This window comes from Pteropus vampyrus, unplaced genomic scaffold, assembly GCF_000151845.1.
Source record: "Pteropus vampyrus isolate Shadow unplaced genomic scaffold, Pvam_2.0 Scaffold61, whole genome shotgun sequence".
Lineage (NCBI taxonomy): Eukaryota > Metazoa > Chordata > Mammalia > Chiroptera > Pteropodidae > Pteropus > Pteropus vampyrus.
The window spans coordinates 7,787,662-7,806,762 of record NW_011888842.1 but is presented as its reverse complement, the minus strand read 5'-3'; the positions used below and the strand labels follow the sequence as shown (position 1 = coordinate 7,806,762).

The window sequence follows — 19,101 nt, the reverse complement described above, 5'->3', positions numbered from 1 at the left end:
ATAGTCTACGTGAAAACTTATATTTCCCACCCCTACAGTTCGGTGTGGACACATGACTTGTTCTGTCCAGAGAAATATGAGTTTAAGTGATATGTGTTATTTCTGGGTTAAGGCAATGGAAAACCACATGAAATTCTCCAGTCTTCCTTTCCCTGTTTTGGATAAGGTGAACTTTTATTAGTGTGATTTTTCTCTGAGTCACCATTCACGGAGCAATTCTGTTGTGCCATTGGGTTTGGGGATTAATTTATTTTTGCAGCATATGTATTTTATAAAGGCTAATACTTCAATAGAAAAATGGGGAAAGAATATAAGCAGATAATTTACAGTGAAAGAAATAACCGATAAACATACAAAGAACAATAGATTATTTTTTTGACCAGTATATTGGCAAACGTAGAATATGTTGATCCTATAAGGTATTGAATGTGTGAAGAAACAGGTGCCATCACACACTGCAGATTAGCATAGAAGTGCACACAGCCATTTTGAAGGACAAGTTGACAGTATCTATCAAATTCCACTTCTGTGTATAAGGCATAGTATGTATTTGAACACCATATATGTACAAGGTGGTCATGGAAGTATTGTTTGTAATAGAGAAAAGAGAAACTATCTAAATGCTCAGGAATAAAGAAATGGGTAATTATGGTAGCTTCATATTATAAAATATTAAAATAGTATGGAACAGTTAAAAATAGTAGTGTGGATTGTAGATAGTAGTGACTTGGAACCACTTCTAAGACATCTTGTTAGATAAAAATTCAAGTTTCAAGGTAATATATTTATGTAGCTTGTTTTCAGTGCTGTCAGTCTTTTGTATCTGCATATGTAAAGATGTATTTCTATAAATAACAGGTTTGCAGTTGGAGCTCAAGAGGGACTTTCAGTTTTTAGAACTTCCGTTTAAATTTCACAACTATATTTCACATATATCCATGTGTTGTTATCTGTATACTTAGGAAATAGAAAATGAAAAATAGAAATATAAAAGAGCAGAATAATAGAATTCAAGTATTTTTAACTTAATGCCTTCTTTATGCCTTCTCAGCATCAAATATTGACACACAAAAAACTTTTAAAATGTTATTATAGTGTATAAAAACCTACATAGGAGATGGGGAAGAAGGCCATTCATTTGCCAAACCTCGAAATTACAACAGTGGTTCTAACAAATTGCACAGGCCAACTGGGGTCCTCTAAAGAGATGGGTGGGTCTCAATCATGGCTGTTCATTGGAATCCCATGGGACCTTTAAAACTACTGATACCTGGGTCACATCTCAGAGATTTACATTTAATTGATCTGGGGTGTGGTCCTGGGCTTCAGAGATCTTTTTATATACTAAATGTGCAAGGGGGGCTGAAAACCACTGCTATAGATAAAGTAGACAGGATCACAAAGATTTTGAATTAGACCAAAAGGAACTGGGAATTTATTTGTAAGCTTTAAGGATGTTATTTGAGGAATAACAGGGGCAAAAGGCTCTGGCTAGAACTTTGTTAAAAATCCCCTCTCTCTAAAACTTTTGTTACTCAGTAGCACCTACCAATGCTGCCCTTAGAGGATTGGCCTTAGATGAGAGGAAGTAAAGCCTCTGAGTTCTGGCATCTTCTTCCCTTTTTCTAGAATTAAAGCAGAATGTGGCCCCTTGAGACCAGCCCAAGGGGAAAACCAGGAGACCTTACTCATGACAACCTGTCAGAAAAGTTTCTGAGCCACTGTCACTGCAGAAGCTCCCTCAAAGGGATGAAGTCCAACTCAGTTTCCGTAACTAGGCTCTGGGGGGGATCTTGCTGGCAAACCTCCAGGCTCCTTTACTTTAATGGTAATTAACCCCTCTGGGCAGCTCTTACAGCCTAATTAAATAGAGTCCAGGGATAAAAGTTTGGCTTCTCCTTGTCGGTTGGGAATTAAGGCTGGAGTCTCTTAGCACATCTTACTAGTCTCAGTGTAACCATGGGTACAGCTGACCTCAACAGCAGTCCCTGGTCAGAGAAACAGGCTACTCAGGCACACCCATTCTACGGTCCAGTCAAAGGACATGCTTTACCTTGAGAGCAAAAGTGTCGGTACCCTAATCCGAAGAGCATTGGCTCATCTGGTTCAGAATTCTGAAATAAAGCCAAGAAGAGACTCTGAGGAAGGGTTTGGCTGTCTTTGGTGATATCCTCACGCGGGTTAAGATGTAGCCTCTGACATCTCCCATTTCTCCCCCTGATGTTTGGGTAGGCACTTGGGATTTAGAGTTAGTCAATTCTGAGTTTGAATTCTGTTTACCACTTTCCTGCTGGCGACTCTGGGTAAGTCGCTTCACCTCTTTGAACTTCAATTTCCTCATCGTTTCATCGTTAAAATAGTTCATCAATTCCCATCAGTCAGAGTGGTACGTGGTTGACTCATACTAGTTACCTTTTCGTTACCATGATAGCTTAGTGTATATGTGTTGGAGTCTTTAAATTCATTAAATATTTACAATAAAAAGTATAGTCGGCCCTCCATATCCACGGATTCTATATCTGCAGAGTGAACAAACTGCAGATTGAAAATATTTTTTTTAAATGTTGCCTTGTTGCTGACATGTACTGTGTAGTTAGACCTATGACAGTTGCATGCGTACTGAACATGTACAGACTTTTTGTCTTGTCATTATTCCCTAAACAATACAGTATAATCGCATTTGCATAGCGCTTACATTGTATCAGGTATTATATCTAGAGATGATTTAAAGTACATGGGAAGATGTGCATAGGTTATATGCAAATACTACGACATTTTATATAAGGGAGCTGAGCATCTGCAGATTTGGGTGTCTGCAGATTTGGGTGTCCCAGAACCAATCCCTCACAGACACCGGGGAACAGTGGTATATGCTAGCTCACCACATGATGGAAATTATGAGAGGGCATTCATTACGTCCATGGAATGCAAAAAAATCTGGATCCCACTCTAAGATTGTTGCCTCTTTCTATGAGGTTGCTAAGGGAAACGCTGCCCAAGGAAAAATGATGAAGTGGAAGTAGCAACAATGTAGCATTATCTGGACTTTGGGCTCAGAATCCAAATTCAGAGAACTCTGGGGAGCTAACAGAAGATTCTTTCTGTTTCTAAACTAGTTACATTTACATAGCTTTAAACAAAGCAAGCTCCGGATGAGGCAACCCTAACGTATGTTCTTGCGATCAAATCCAAGTCTTCCGTCTTATCACATTATGCATTATGAAAGCAACAGATAAGTAACAGTAACAACAGAAACAATACTTACTGAATGCTTACTGTACTTACTGAGCAAGTACTTTAGCTACTTTATACACCGTCCATTTAACCCTGCAATTCCTATGTTGCACCACACATGAGAATGATTGATATTTTTATCTCTCTAGAAGTTTTCATGAAGAAATGAATGTGTGAGAAATGTCAATAATCGTTTTGAAAAGTAAGAGTCAAAGAAAGAAAAATTACTTTATTATTATTATTATTACTATTACCTTAGCATTTATTTTTAAAAAGCTATGGCCCTCGAACATTATGGTTTGACGTAAACAGAGACAGTTAAAGTAGTAGAACAGAGTAAGGAGTCCAGAAATAGATTCAAGTTCTGATAAATTGCAACTTATTATAGATACTGGTGACTTTTTAATTCAGTGGGAAAGGTGTGTTTTATTAAATAAATGACCCTGGCATCTGGAAGATAGATATATAAACATTACATATAAATATATTCCAGATTGATTAAAAATATAGGTCGAAAATTAAAATAGTGAAATACTAGAATAGAATTTTAATATGCTTTAAATAAGAGATACCTTCTTACGCAGAATACAAAAGAACAAATTAGGCTATGTAGCAAGGTGATAATGCCGATTTTATAATTGAAACTATAGGCAAATAATTTATGTGGAGAAAATACTTGTAAATACATTTAGCAAACAAATGGTTAATATCCTCAATTTATATACTACCATTTGATAAGGAAATGACAACAGTGCCCCCAAATGGGCAAAGTACTTAAGCAGTTTATTGCAAGTGCCCAATAATGATAGTAAGAGATGCTTCGCAGCTTCAGCAGGTAGAAATGCACTAAAATGCCCTTGCCCAACATCATATTGCCTGAGATCATAAAGATTAGTAACATACAGTGATGGTGGGGATATAGAGGAATGTGTAGCTTTATATGTTTTTCTGGGGAGTGTGAATTGCTAAGACTCTCATCTGGCAGCATTTATTAAAATTGTTTCCTTATCTACAAGTGAATTTAAGCCAATGGGAAGGAGCATCTTAACCATCCACTTTGAATTCATCCTTCTGAGACCTTCTTTTTGGTTCAAGGACCAGAAGCCTCTTTGCCCTCTTTCTCATTATATACCTCATTGCTTTAATGGGAATCGGTTAATCATTCTGGCCGTTCCCTCCGACCCTCAACTCCAGACCTCCAAATATTTCTTCTTGGACATCCAGGCATTTGCTATTTATTACAATAGCTGTGACCCCTAAGATGCCAGTAAACTTTTTATCGGAGACAAAGATTATTCCTATGCTGGGCGTCTGACATAGATGTATTTCTTCTCGGCCTTCAGAAACACAGTCACCCCGTGACAGCCACAGCCATTGATTGCAGTGTGGCTGTATGTGAGTTTCCCCTTTATATCACCAACACCATCTACCACCAGGACATCCTTCTGCTGGGCTGTCTCTTGTTATTTACCTTCCTGCAGTTCCTTCGGGTGAACTGATTTCTCTTCTGCACTTCCAGTATAGTTTTTCATTCTTTACGTGATGTCACCCCGGTGTGGACATTGTCCTTCTCTTCCACGTTGGTCAGTGAAATTGTGGGAATGACATAGATTCAGGCTGTTGTGATGATTTCTTTTACTTGCATCATCCTCTCTTATCTGTGAAACTTCATTGCTCTTTTCAAGATCTTTTTAGCTAGAGAGAAATGAAAAGCATTCTCTACCCATGACTCTTATATCACAATTATAAAATATTCTATAGGAGTATGAAGTATGTCCATTTCAGGTTACTCTTCAGCTACACCGTTGGGGATGGGATTGTGATAGTGGTCTATGCCATACTGGCTTTGATGTTGAACCTATTTACCTACAGCCTACGGATGAAGACATGGAGTGGGGGCATGGAGTAGCTGATGGGTAGGACAAAAGCAGATTACGAAAGACTTGTCACTGGTCATCCAGAGACTTCTTCGACTCCACGTAGCCTGTGTTACAGACAAAACAGTGATCATCAGCATATAATGCCAACCAGCTAACTAACCGTTAGCCAATCCACACCAGACTCCAGTAGACCGGACTGGTGTGCAGTGGCACTTTAAACATCTTCTTTGATTCTGCCCTCATGCCCTTTCATGTGTTCCTCAAATAGTGCTCATTCCTTAACTTCTCCCAAGCTTTCCTAAAGATGCATCTGATTCCCCACGTTTCTTTCAGTTTTCTAGGGTAATATTTATTGTGAGTAATTATATTTGTTACCCGTGGCCTTGGAGTACTGTATTTATTGGGTAGAGGTTGCCAGCAGGTAGATCTGTAAATTTAGTAATTGAAGGCCATTCACTTGAGGAGTTAAATGCCAGTCTCCTCATCTTGCATTCGTTTTTAATTCCTCAAATGATTTTTAAAGAGCTCTCCTTGGTTTTGGGGAGGGCAGACAGCCCCTTCTCACTCTGAAAGGCCGGTGTCCTTCTCCGCTCTTGTCCCTCTTCATACATTGACTGGGGAAGCAGGAGGTAGAATGGTGGTTGGTGGTGGCAGGGCTTGTGCTAACCCTTTCCCCAAAGCCCTGAGGAGTGGGGGCTGGATTCCAAGTGCCAAAGCATCCTTTAGAATGTGGGAATTAGAACCTTCATCCTTGGCTTCAGAACTTAGTCGCCATTCCAGCATTACAGGATGCTTCCCACTGGATGACCTGTTCCCAGGTGCTCCCTGGCCAGCCCCTACAGGGGGATTCCATGGGCGTCTTTAGCCTCACAGTCCCCAGCCTTGTGTCATCTTCTCTTTCCTTTAAAACTCATCAAGAGTGCACTGGGGGCAAGCTCGGGCCCCTGAGACACCTGCAGTCCTTTCTGAGCAGAATAACCTCGCTTGAAATCCCCAGCAGAGAGAGAAACCTTCTGCAGAAGCCCATGCACAGCACCCATGATCCCTCTTGTATGACCCAAGGTGTGGCCCAAGTATGGCAGTTAACCAACGGCTAACAAGCCAGCTGTCGTAGCCAAACTGATCCAGAATACTTTGCTGTTTTCACATTTCTTTTTCAGTTTTGGTCGTACTTAGTTCCCTGCTCTCCTCACCCCTCCCCCGTCCCCCGCTTTTTTTTTTGGTCTGACCTCGTAGTACACCTGAGGTTCTTATCTATCTTTGTTTTTCTTTGAGTAACATCTTAAAATAGTCTCTGATAGGCATTGGACTAATTATAACTGTTAGAAAGAAATGCAAAAGCGACGTAGTTAAATTCAAGTCAGGTCAAGCAAAATGTTACTAGGTAGAGAGCGGAGACTCAGGCTTGATCTCACCTGTGTTAGAAGAAGGCAGGGTAAGGAGCTGTCACAGGTTCTGCCCTACAGAGCTTGACAGAACGATGTAAGACGCACCCTTTCCCATTTCCCTAGAACTCATGTGACTGATGTCAGGGACGTCTTCAAAGGTCCTGTGGTCACAGAAACTCTTTACCTACTTGAGGTTTCAATTTAAGTCAAGAGTCTCTTTTCTTTCTGTTCTAATGTTAACCTTTGTACCCTAGTCTCTCGCTACCTGAGTTCTAGGTCTTATTTCTAGGCAACCTAGAGATTATGGTACAGTTTCCAGTTTCATATTCCCTTAGATAACCTACAAATCAGAGACTTTCAAGTTTTCAAAACGAATTGTATAGCTGGAATGGAAGATATGTGGCAAGCATATGTTATGGATTAAACTTGTCAGACATTTACTTTTTAGTTCTTACCAGCAAAATTATCAGAGATGTTGTGTTAGCTCGCTAGGGCTGCCACGATGGAGTACTGCAGAATGGCAGCTTAAACAACAGAAATTTATGCTCTCACAGTGCCGGAGGCTCGAAGTCTGAGATCAAAGTCCCGGCAGGATTGGCTTCTTCTGAAGCTTCTCTCTTTGGCTTGTCATCTTCTCCTCACGTCTTCGCAGGGTCTTTTCCATGCGTGTCTGTGTCCTAATCTCATCTTTTTATAAGGATGCCGGTCATATTGGATTAGGGCCCACCTTAACGAAATTATTTTAAGTTAATTACTTCTTTAAACACTCTATCTTCAGATAAGTCACATTCTGAGTTACTAGGGGTTAGGACTTAAATTATGAATTGGGAGGGGGAGGGGTCCAATTCAATCTTGTACCAATGTATTAGACACCAAATTCTTACCTTTTAAGAATCATCACTTGGGATCCACAGGTAACCCAGGGAACAATTGAAAGAGAAATCAAAGGAAAGGAACCAATTTAGATAGCGCTAGAGAGGCCCTTGGAAGGGCTTTTAAGCCATTGAATCTGAGAGTAGATGGGACGTGTGCCCTGCGCTGAGTATGCGGGCCGTACTGGTGCTCCTTATTCTGTTGGGATTAGAAAGAGCCACAGAAAATAGTGGCATTGGATTTGTAGACACCAGAGGACTGGATATTGCACTCAGCATTTTCCTGGAGGTAATTCAAAGATTTTCCAAGGGCTAAAAGTGGCTCATTCTAAATAGAAGGATGAGAGAGACAAAAGCCAGGTTGGTGGGGAGAAGAGAGGAGACTAACCTCAAAGGGACATGGCAAGAACCACCTCGTGGTGGCTAAGGACAGCATCTCTATCAAATCATCGTTATAGAGTATGAGGAGTAATGAAAGCCAGTCACCAGTTTCAAAAGTGAGCACTAGCCATCATCCATGGTGACAAAGTGTGCTGGCTGGAAAATTACTGCTTGGCTATTGCCCATGGGAATATAGGCTATCACCCATGGGAACATAACATTCTAACAATAAGCTTTCTGCTTCTGTACCCCCGCTTGCACAACCGACCTGTGCGTTGACAGGTAGTGAATAAGAGAAAAATAGACCTTTGTGTTTAAGACAGAATGAAGAATTGGATTTAGGGCTTAAAAACCCTGTACCTCTACATTTCGAGGCTGCTTAATTTGGGGTCTGCGTACCCCTGGCAGACCCAGCCGGCTGAATAAAGAGCGTGTTTCCTATGACTCACTGATTTCTGGTGGTCTGTGTGTCTTTCGGAGGCTGGTGGCTACAACAAAAGAAGGTCAGATGTTAGTGATGGGGTCCAGTGTAGGACGAATTTATAAACTAGTCTAGAAAAAGACCTTCTCTGTCTTTGAAGACATTAGAGAGAAGTCACATAAGCTCTGACAGAAACAGGACTTGGAAGAAGCAATGATAACTATGAGAGGTGGCAAATGAATGAATGGGGCTGAAATATAAATCAAAAGTCACTGAAAAATTATTGGATTGGATTGAGAAAAGTCAGAATTGAGTTACGATTAGGTAGACTGAGGGCTTAAAACTAAAACTAAAATTCAACTTTAGAAATAAAGTTATAGAAATAAACTTGCACTTTTGCAGCCCAGTTCTTTTTCTCTTTTAAACTAATTTTTATTGAGTAGTTACTCAATTCTTGATGCTTATGGTGACTGAAAAATTCAGTTGTTATGTGTACCCATGCCTATAGCAGATATTGTTATCAATCCTTATTCATCCTTCCTTTGGCCCAGAGATAGGGATGGGTTTTTTCATAGTAATGCAAGGAAATCCTTATTAATTAGAGTAGGGAAGGAAGTGAAAACTAATTGGCTCATACATGTAATAAAGGAATGACACTGAGCAGTGTATACTCACCCAGACTCTCCCTTGCCCTAGGTTAGGGATGACTGAGGCAAAATTCAAGGAATTTAGTCTCTTTGCTACATCATTTAAAAACTTTAATAAGATTATCCATCTATTCCTTGTCTAAAATGCTATGAGAGATCAATTTGTTCAACTTATACATTGCCATCTATTCAAATGCAAATACTAAAAGAGAGGGAAAATCGAACTAAACTGCTGTTTTTCTTCACAGCACAGTGTCAAGTAATTCATCTGACTGTTCCTATAGGATTCATTCTCCAACAAAACTGAAGTCTCTTTCGTATCGAACATTATAAAGCAAAGTTTCTTACTAATTGTTTACATCTATTTTTTTTTTTACTCTATTCCAGTGGCCCTAGGAAGCATTTCTGATTACATGAAAGAAATCTTCCTTCATCCTGAAAAAAATAATAGAGAGATAAGACATGGAAACAGAGGCATCTCTAGAGAGAAGGGCGCACAGGCAAGCAGCCTCAGGAGGTGTCAGGTGATGAATGTGCCTTGAGCATACAAAGGAGGGGAAGAGTAGAGCCCAAAGCATGTGTAGAGGCATGGAGCTGGCTTACTAATAGTCAGTTAGGTGATCGATGTCAGTTGTTGCAAATCTAATGACTCCAGAGCCCAGGTTATCCAGCTGTAGGGAGAATTTTTTTAAAGAAAGAGACTATGTTTTGTTTTTGTTTTTTTTTAAAAGAGACTATAGTATGATCGTGGAACAGACTCTACAACTCTAGTCCGATAGGGAGGTCACACACATACAACTACACAAAAATTCTAACAGTTTTAAATAGATTAGATTGGTTATGTATCCCTAAACATCCCTGCACATATATAGTTTCTATATAGATGTGCATAAAAGTTTTCTGGAAATTCAGTGAGCAAACTAGGCTGAAATTATAAATAGATGGAAATATGGGAGGCTCCAAATAAGTATGGAAGGAGTAAAGGAAATGTGATTTTCTGGAATGGAGAGATATTATGGGGTGATTCTACAATGATAGCATAGGACCAAGATATGATGGCCTAACAGAGACCGCAGGTGGAAAACTTCAGGGTGCAGCTACAGTGATGAAAGTTTCCTTTGCTACCAAAGACTTGCCTCAGGTGCTGGTGTGTGTGCACGCACACACACATAGGAGTGTACATGTGTGCAAACACACCCCCACTTTGCAATCAGGGTCCACAGATCTTGCTGGATTTTGTAGTAGACAGCCTATCTATTTCAAACTTAACCCTGCGTATCAGTTTCTGTAAGCCCCGTTTCATGTCTTTGTTTCTTAAACTGTAGATAAATGGGTTCAACATTGATGTTAATACAGTGTAGATGATGGTTGCTATTCGGTCCTTGACAGTGTAGCTGGACAAGGGCTGGAAATAGACGTAGCTAATACTCCCATAAATCAGAGTCACTACAGTGAGATGGGAGCTGCAGGTGGAGAAGGCTTTGCATTTTCCAGCAGCCGAGGGAATGTTGAGGACAGCAATGAAGATCCTTAGGTAAGAGATGATGATGCAGGCAAATGGGGCCATCACGGAGGCCAGCCCTTCTGTCATGGCCACGACTTCATTGACAGAGGTAGAAGAGCAAGCCAATTTTAGAACAGGGTTTAGCTCACAAAAAAAGTGATGGATAACATTTGATGCACAGAAGGTGAGCCGATTCACCAGGAGGACATGTAGGAGGGAGTGGAGGCAGGAGAAAGCTATGGAGAAGGCCAGTAGCAACATACAGCGTCTGGGGTTCATAACAGTGACATAGTGGAAAGGGTTACAAATGGCTACACAGCGGTCGATGGCCATAGCTGCCAGGATATAACTGTCCACATTTCCAAAGACCAGGAAGAAATACATCTGTGCCAGACATTCAGCATAGGAAATGGTCTTCGTCTCTGATAAGAAGTTCACTAACATCTTGGGGACTATGACTGTTGTGTAGCAAATATCAGCAAAGGACAAGATGCTCAGGAAGAAATACATGGGGTTTTGGAGTTGAGGATCAAAGCGGATAGCCAAGATGATGAGGAGATTTCCTATCAAGGTGACCAGATACATGATAAGAAAGAGGGCAAAGAGTGGCTTCTGGTCCTCAGGGCGAGATGAGAGTCCCAAGAGTTTGAATTCAGGAAGACTTGTCAGGTTGTACATTTCCGTGGAATTGTATGCACCCACAAGAAAAACTGCATTGTCGAGTAATGGTTCTTATGTCATCTGAGACATGCATCTTTTCATCTTGTTCTTACATTGAGTGGTTATTAATAGATCATTTACTCAAATATTTTTCTTCCTGAATGTGGAAAACTCAGAGTCAAAAATGTATCTTAACTTGTTTTAAAATCTTTGAGATAGAGATCTAGAGAAACACATCAAGAGGAGAGGGGGGTTAGGGGAGAGCCACTAGGATGAAGAGCTTGATTTTCCTTTTCTCTTTCTTACTCTGGGCTGATAATCACAAGAACCTCAGATGCAGTCTATGAATCAGGTTCAGGCCAGCTTCTGATTAAGGATTGTCAGTGGCTAACTGACATCTAGGTAATCATAAGATAGCCATCTCATTGAGCCTGTGGTTGATGAATCACCATCTTTTTAAGTCGAGATGCTTCTTTCCACATCATTTACAATGGAAGCAAGCAAGTCATTTAAATCGAAGTGCCTTCAATAGATGATTGGATAAAGAAGATGTGGTACATATTTACGATAGAATATTACTCTGCCATAAGATGAAATACTGTCATTTGTGATAACATGGATAGGTCTTGAGATTATCATGCTAAGTGAAATAAGGCAGACATAAAAAGTTTAGAATCATATATGATTTCACTTATATGTGGGATATAAAAGTGAAAACAACAAACAAGACAAGACAAACAAAAACTCATAGACACAGACAACAGTTTAGTGGTTACCAGAAGGAAAGTGGAGAGAAGTGTAGACAAGGGTCAAGGGGTCAAATATATGATGATGGAAGGAAATTTGACTGTGGATGGTGGACACACAATCAATATACATATGATGTATTATTGAATCGTACACTTGAAACCTATATAATTTTATCAACCAATTGTCACCCCAATACGTTTAATTTCAAAAAGAAAGAAATTGAATGTAAATAGTTATCGGGGAAAAATATGGAAGAAGAGAAAGTGAGAGAGAGGGAGTGAATTTGTGTGACAAAATTCTCTTCCAAAGTTCCCTGCTCTTTGGCTGATAATTTATGTCCTGAGGGCAGGGAACTGTGACTGACAAGTGAGCTGGGATAAAGGACGATTGGACTTCAGAGTACAGATGCAAAAAGTCAACGCTTAGCATGAACATAAGTTAGCTCTCTTATGTAGTGTCCAGTGAGGACTAATTGTGTCTCTGAGATCAGATATCTCCATCTTCTCACCAGGCATTCTCAAAGTTGGTTTCTTACCTGGTGAGGACATTGAGGTCTTGCCTCATGTATTCATTCCACTCCCCTCATTTATACTCCATGGAATAATGAGTCAAAAGGAAGACAAAACTCTGCCAAGTGACAGCATACAGAAAAGATACCTGATGAAAATTTTCTAATGCTTCTGGAATACGAATGTTCCCTTCCTTGGATTCTTTTCTTCCTTCATGAGGTATTGATACATCCCCTGCTTCCCTCATGGGAGTATCTTCTGAGACTATGTCATAAGTCCCTGGTGTTTGGAGGGGAGCGAGTAAGAAAACAAACATCTCTTAACTTAGTGAAGGTTTGTCTCCAAGGATTCAGAGGAATTACAGTGTTCTTCCTCCCCAAGTGACCCCGCATTCCTCCCCTTGACCCTCTGGGTATAGTGCAACATCTGCTTAGCCTGGCGTAGATGTTGGAGATGGACAATATTTTTCTATCCCTGGCTCTTCCAGCCTTTCTGAGGGCTTACCTGGAAGATGTCATCCCAAAGTAGCGCTGAGGACAGAGTACCAGGCAGGACACCTGGGTCCAATTTCTCCCTTGAACCTATAAAGCTTCGATCAGTCCTCCCCCTCAGCGCCTCCATTTCTCTGAATGACAACTGCGATGTTGAGTACCCCAACATTGGGTACCTTATGCCCCCCCCCACCAAGTTTAGATATATCTGCTAGTTTATGACTAGCAGATATAACAAAAGGAATGTCATAACCTTTGAACAAAACCTTAGGCCAATCCCCAAGTCTGCTGCTCAGATATATAATTACCATGCCTTGCTATTACAACTAGGGAAAGCCACCAGCTTTGGGTCTTTTATTTTTCTTAATTCACGAAAGCGCACAGAAACCATATATTAGAGTCCCAACACACCCTACCAAATACATGTTGCCTGTTTCCTGTCTCTTGGTGGTTTCTGATCAGATCTTACAATTAACCCATGTCACTTTCTTATATTTCTCCCTTCATCTGTGTCTCCATTCTCAAATGCAGCCTCTTACAAAAAGCATTTTTTGATGACCTAAAGGAAGGAAGTATCTGTCTTCTCTGACCCCATTACTATATGAATTGCTATTAAATGCAAATTTCATTCATTGTCACATTATTTTTCACTTAAAGGAAGGCAACTAACATTTATGTACTCAGAGATTTATAAGCTTTTTACATGTAAACCACATAACAACCTTATAATATATATACTTACTGTCTCCATTTTGTAGTGACTTAGGAAAATAAAGTAACTGGAAAAACATAACCTGAACCAAAGGCTGTTTGAAGCCAAACCATGTAGTCGAACTACTACCCTAAAAGATCTCTCTGTTTGGTTCGGACAAAGTTAAATTTTTATGTTAAGGAACAGCTTTCAAATGACTGATGGAGCCAAAATTTTGCCTTACTTTTTTCTTTTCTAGATTAAACTTGAAAGCTAAATACTTTTAGCATAAGGACTACTTTTTTTTGGAGCAATGATTCAGATCCAGGCCTGATTCCAGACACTATGCTCTATATTTTCTGTGATCCAGCTACCATATTTTATTGATTCAGCGACTCATATTTTTACACGTTTTAACATCCCTTATATTGGGATGTGTGTAAATCTACGGCATGTCACAAATAATCAGCAGCAGTTTTTCCTCAGTGGTACATTAAAATAATGCATCTTACAATCGATGAAATTTTAGACTAAATTAAATACAAGAATTTGGAGTATCTGAAATAGAGAATAGTGGTCAGTTCATCTACATTTGCCCCAGTCGGTCCATAAATATTTGTTATGTGTTTACCATGAGCTACAGTCTGTTCACTATGGAAAAGACATATCATTTTCTCCGCGTGACTTACAGACTAGGATCCCATAGCACCTCACACCCAGCCTATAGTGTAGAGGTTGCTTAATAAATATTTATGAAATTGACCTATGCATTGACTAAGCTAACTGTCTAAGTAATATATATTTTAAAATGTTAGAAGACAGTATTATTCCCTTAGTTCTTTGACTATAAAGTTATTTCATCTATTTTTTATTTTGTTAATTTCCATCCTGAAATGTCAATACTTATTTTTGATATAGAAGTATATAAAAATGTAAAATATTCATTTTTATCATCCTATTTGTATCAGAGTCTTGCTAGATAACTACCATCATATTATTTTAATTTACACTCATTCTGCTAGTTACTGTTTCTCCTGCGAAGTCTAATCTGATTAAAAGGTGTAATTAGTAGGTTTTAATTCTAAAGAAAATATTTTGGTTTTCTAGAGAAGAAATCAACTACAATGGAGGTAGCAGATTTAACTCTTATCAAAATGATATGCTTTTATTTAATTATTGTTGTCATTGAATAGTTCCAAATACTAAAATATTGCGCCATGCCAAAAAAGTTAACTGAAAATGGATTAAATATTTGAATGTAAAACCTGAAACCACAAAATACATAGAAGAAAACATAGGCACTAAGCTCCTTGACATCGATTTAGTGATGTTTTTATGATTTGACTCCAATGGCAAGAGAAGCAAAACAAAAATAAACAAATGAGACGACATCAAAGTAAACGTCTTCTGCACAGCGAAGAAAACCATCGACAAAATGAAAAGGCATCCTAACCAATCGGAAAAGATATTTGCAAGTTATACATCTGGTAAGGGGGTAATATGCAAAAAATATGAAGAACTCATACATTTCAACAACAACAACAAAACTTGAACAATCTGATTAAGAAACGGGCAGAGGATCTGAACAGACATTTTCCCAAAGAAGTCAAACAGTTGGCCAATACGCACATGAAAAGATGATGAACATCACGAATTATTAGGGAAATGCAAATCAAAACCATAAGGCGATATCAACTGACACCCGTTAGAATGATTATTATCAAAAAGACAAGAAATAACAAGTCCTGGTGTGGATGTGAAAGAAAGAAAACCCTCGTACACTGTTGGTGGGATTGTAAATTGGTGCAGCCACTATGGAAAACAGTAAGAAGACTCCTCAAAAAATTAAGAATAGAGCTACCAAGTGATTCAACTATTTCACTTCTAGGTACTTATCTGAAGAATGTGAAACACTAATTCAAAAAGATATGCATTCTTATGTTCATAGCAGCATTGTTTACAATAGCTAAGATTTGGAAACAACCTAAGTGTCCATTGATGGATGCATGGACAAAGAGATATGGTACATGTACATAATGGAATACTACTCAGCCGTATAAAGATGAAACCTTGCCATTCACAGTAACATGGATGGACCTTAAGGGTATTGTGCTAAATGAAATAAGTCAAATAGAGAAGATGAATGCCATATGATTTCACTGATATGTGGAATATAAAAATCCTGACAAATTAAAAAAATAGCAACTCATAGATACAGACAACAGATTGGTGGTTACCAGAGGGGAGGGGCTTTGGGGGAGGGTGAAATGGGGAAAGTGGGTCAATTGTAGTGGAAACTAGACCTTCTGTGGTAACACATTGTGGTTGTAGACCTACAACTACATAACCATAATACTGTACACCCAAAACTTACATAATGTTATAAACCAGTGTATCCTCAATTTAAAAACAAAGTGAAAGACTGGAAAAAGATATTCAATGAAAATAGTAACCAAAAGATAGCGGAGGTAGCTATGCTAATATCAGATAAAACATACTTTAAGTAAAAAAATTATGACAAGAAATAAAGACATTATAGATTAATAAAAGGGTAAATGTCTCAAAAAGATATAAACACTGGGACAAACTCTTATCTGTGAGGGTCCTAAAGGAAGAATGGGAAAAAAGTACACAAAAATTCTTCATGATTGCAATTTGATCAGCCATATGAAGACAAAATAAAATATCAAAGGGAAAATATGGAAACATACTAATCTAAGTCTCCTCTTTGAGAATGAAAAAAAATAACATCAGAAAATTTTCCCGTAGGGTGATAATCAGCTTTAATCAAAGGGAGATTATGGAGCTTATCATTTTAACCCAAAAGAACTTTTTTTCAGACATTGGTCTGTAAAATATCTTAGCCTATAATTAAAAAAAACAACAACAAAAGAACGAAACAAAGGTCTTTTGCTAGCCATGTAATCATACTGTAATGAAGGTCTCAATGTAAATTAAACTTAAATAAGCTTGTCATAAAGGCAGGCTTACTTTGTTGCATTTCCTTCCAGTTAATGTTAGTAGTAAGACACTCTTGCTCTCAAATTGTTTTTCTGTCACCTAAAGTGAAAATCGGTTTTAAATAATTGTAAAAAGCCATAAAACATGGCTAGAAAGGCGATGATTATAAAGTGCATTTTTTGTTCATTGTTGATTGTGTTACTAAACCCAAGATGAAGTCTTTACTTTTCTGGGTCTTATTTTTTCTCCAAAAACTGTAAATGAGGCTTTGTAATTTCATTAATTAGGTTTATAAACATAAATCAGCCTCCGCAATGTGCTACGGTCTTTGCTGCCTGATATCACAGCATGAGCTTGAGTCCGTGCCTTGCCTTCCTTCATGGCTGAGCACTATGTCTGCTCCATATCATGTGTGTTCCCAGGATAAAAGCACCACATACGTTTGTGGGAGTACATTGTATTATTTTTAAAAAAAACTTTAGTAATAGCTCCATCCCCAGGTTAGAGATGTTTAGTTAGCCCAGTAAGGGGATAGGAGACTGGATTAGCTAATTGATTGTGAAAACAAAGGAAATAAGGAGAAAATAATACATTAATCCCATGCACATTTACTCTTGGTAAACAAGAGTGCCATGTTGGAGAATGATAGGCAAGATAGGGCATTTCGGTTGGGGCAGGAGTTTGAGTTAATGAGAGAAGGATGGTTACTTACTGGCCATTCATCCAGCCAGCCCCTCATTCTGGAGCGCTTGCTCTCTGCCAGGCACTGTGTTAGGTCATTGGATACAGGGGTGAATTCATCACAGCCCCTTCCCCTCAGGAGCACACAGTCAGATGGGAGGATTGGGCTACAAGCAGTGCATCCTATCAATGTCTGAAAAACTCGAATTCACTTTGACTGTAATGCCTACAATGATTGTAGCAGTAGCATTGGAAGCAGCAACAACAGTAATTATCTTATGAGCCTTTACTACATGCCAGGCCCTACACTCAGCACTTCGTGTATAGTGTTCTCATCCTTACAGGCTCGTTGTCACGCATCATGCACTTGACCTTAATGCTTTACGTTCTCTAGTCTTCTTACTCCGTGGCTTCTCAAGAGCTAGAGTCTCCCCAGCCTCCTCCTCCTCCTCCTCTTGGCTATTTACCTGACCACCATACTGGGGAATGTGACTCTGATGCTGCTCATCTCCTGGCACTCCTAGCTCTACTCCTCTGTGTACTTGCTGCTCTGCGATCTCTCCATGATAGACACAGGGATGTCTCCAGTCGCTCTGCCCAAGCTGCTGGCTCATATGATCTCTACTCACTCAGCCATTCCTGCTGCCCGCTGCTTGGCCCAGTTCTTTTTTTTTGATGAATTTGGAGTTACAGATACACTTCTTATATCTGTTATGGCTCTGGATCTCTCCATGGCCTCTTTGACCCTCTGCACTACCAGTCAGTGATGAATTGCCAACTCCGTGCCCACCTTCAGGCCGTGAGCTGCGCGGTGTCCATAATGCACATCGTGTTTCGCTCCTCTTGCCTCTTTACTCGTCTGGAGATTCCAAGGGTGACGTTAACCTTCTCCACTTCTTCGTGATCACTGGCTACTTCATGAGCTTCTTGCTCTGACATACATTCCAATGAGCCAGCTATATTCTTGGAGGATGGCTTCCTCCTGCTAAGCCACCGTGCCTCTATTGTACTATCCTGTGTCCATACTGGGGCCATTATCCTACGTTTGCCTTCAGCTGCTGGTCACTGCTGTGTGGTCTCTACCCGTGGATCCCGCCTCACCGTGGTCGGCTTCCTCTGTGGCGCCATCACCTGTGTCTACTTTCAGCCTCCTTCCCAGACCTCTCAAGGTCAGGGCATTGTGGCTACCGTGAGGCTCATCACCTTTACACCTTTGGCCAGTCTTTTTGTGTACAGCCTCTGCAATGAGGAGGTCAAGAGTGCACCCTGCTGTCCGCTTGGATGGGGGACGGTGGACTCCTGATTAGCCTGCTCAAGAACCGTATTGGTTAGGTGAGGGGAGAAGCGGGCAGATTTGAGCATGGATGGCTTTGGAGAGATGACAGGGAGGGATGGCCAGGACAACTTATGGAAGTCTAGATTTGGCTCTTGTTGATGCTGTGTTCTGACAGAGCTGTGAACATTCCACATTCACGCCACACGTGCTCAGGGCTTCCTCAGCAGCATGTCTCTGGGACCCTGCTCTCAGGCCATTTATCTTCGGTTATCAAAGTGGATATGTCAGTCACCAGGCTTGGGTTGTTCAATTCCAGAGTTTTGAAAAAAATATGAAAATGTTAGTGTGAAAATCTGAACTAAAGCAGAGGCAGTGACGTTAATTACAGTCACATTTAATTTGGTGTGCTTGCGTGTGGGAAGTGTGTTGGTGTATATCAGAAAGTCAGTGGAAGAGAATAGTTTAGAGAAAGGAGTTTGGCAATTTCATACCTGTTCCATTCAGTGAGTAAATATATGCCCCGAAGTGAGTATGAAATGGGGACCATGATTCTGCTATTCCATACGGTAGCCCTAGTTTCCATGGACCTCTCATAGTGTGTGCATCTTATTCTGAAGGGTGTGATTGAGATATAATTGACATAATATTGTATAAGTTTAAGTTGTACAATATTTTGATTTGATACATTTATATACTGCAATATGGTTACCACTTAATTGTTAACTAATACCTCTGTCCCATCATGTATTATCATT

The 19,101-nt window shown here is 39.7% G+C and overlaps 1 protein-coding gene and 1 pseudogene across 1 annotated transcript; one reads left to right on the top strand and one right to left on the bottom strand.

Annotated features, from left to right (window-relative positions):
* Window positions 1–10,017: 10,017 nt before the first annotated feature.
* Window positions 10,018–11,095, bottom strand: LOC105292681 (olfactory receptor 1L3-like). The gene has a single exon (XM_011361019.1). The coding sequence runs from the start codon at window positions 11,003–11,005 to the stop codon at window positions 10,034–10,036; it is 972 nt and encodes a 323-aa protein (XP_011359321.1). The 5' UTR covers window positions 11,006–11,095; the 3' UTR covers window positions 10,018–10,033.
* Window positions 11,096–12,690: 1,595 nt separating this feature from the next.
* On the top strand, window positions 12,691–18,373 carry LOC111740295 (annotated as a pseudogene).
* Window positions 18,374–19,101: the final 728 nt, after the last annotated feature.

Excerpts from the sequence above, each read along its gene's own strand:
- LOC105292681 (XM_011361019.1), bottom strand. The coding sequence starts at position 11,005 with ATGTACAACCTGACAAGTCTTCCTGAATTCAAACTCTTGGGACTCTCA.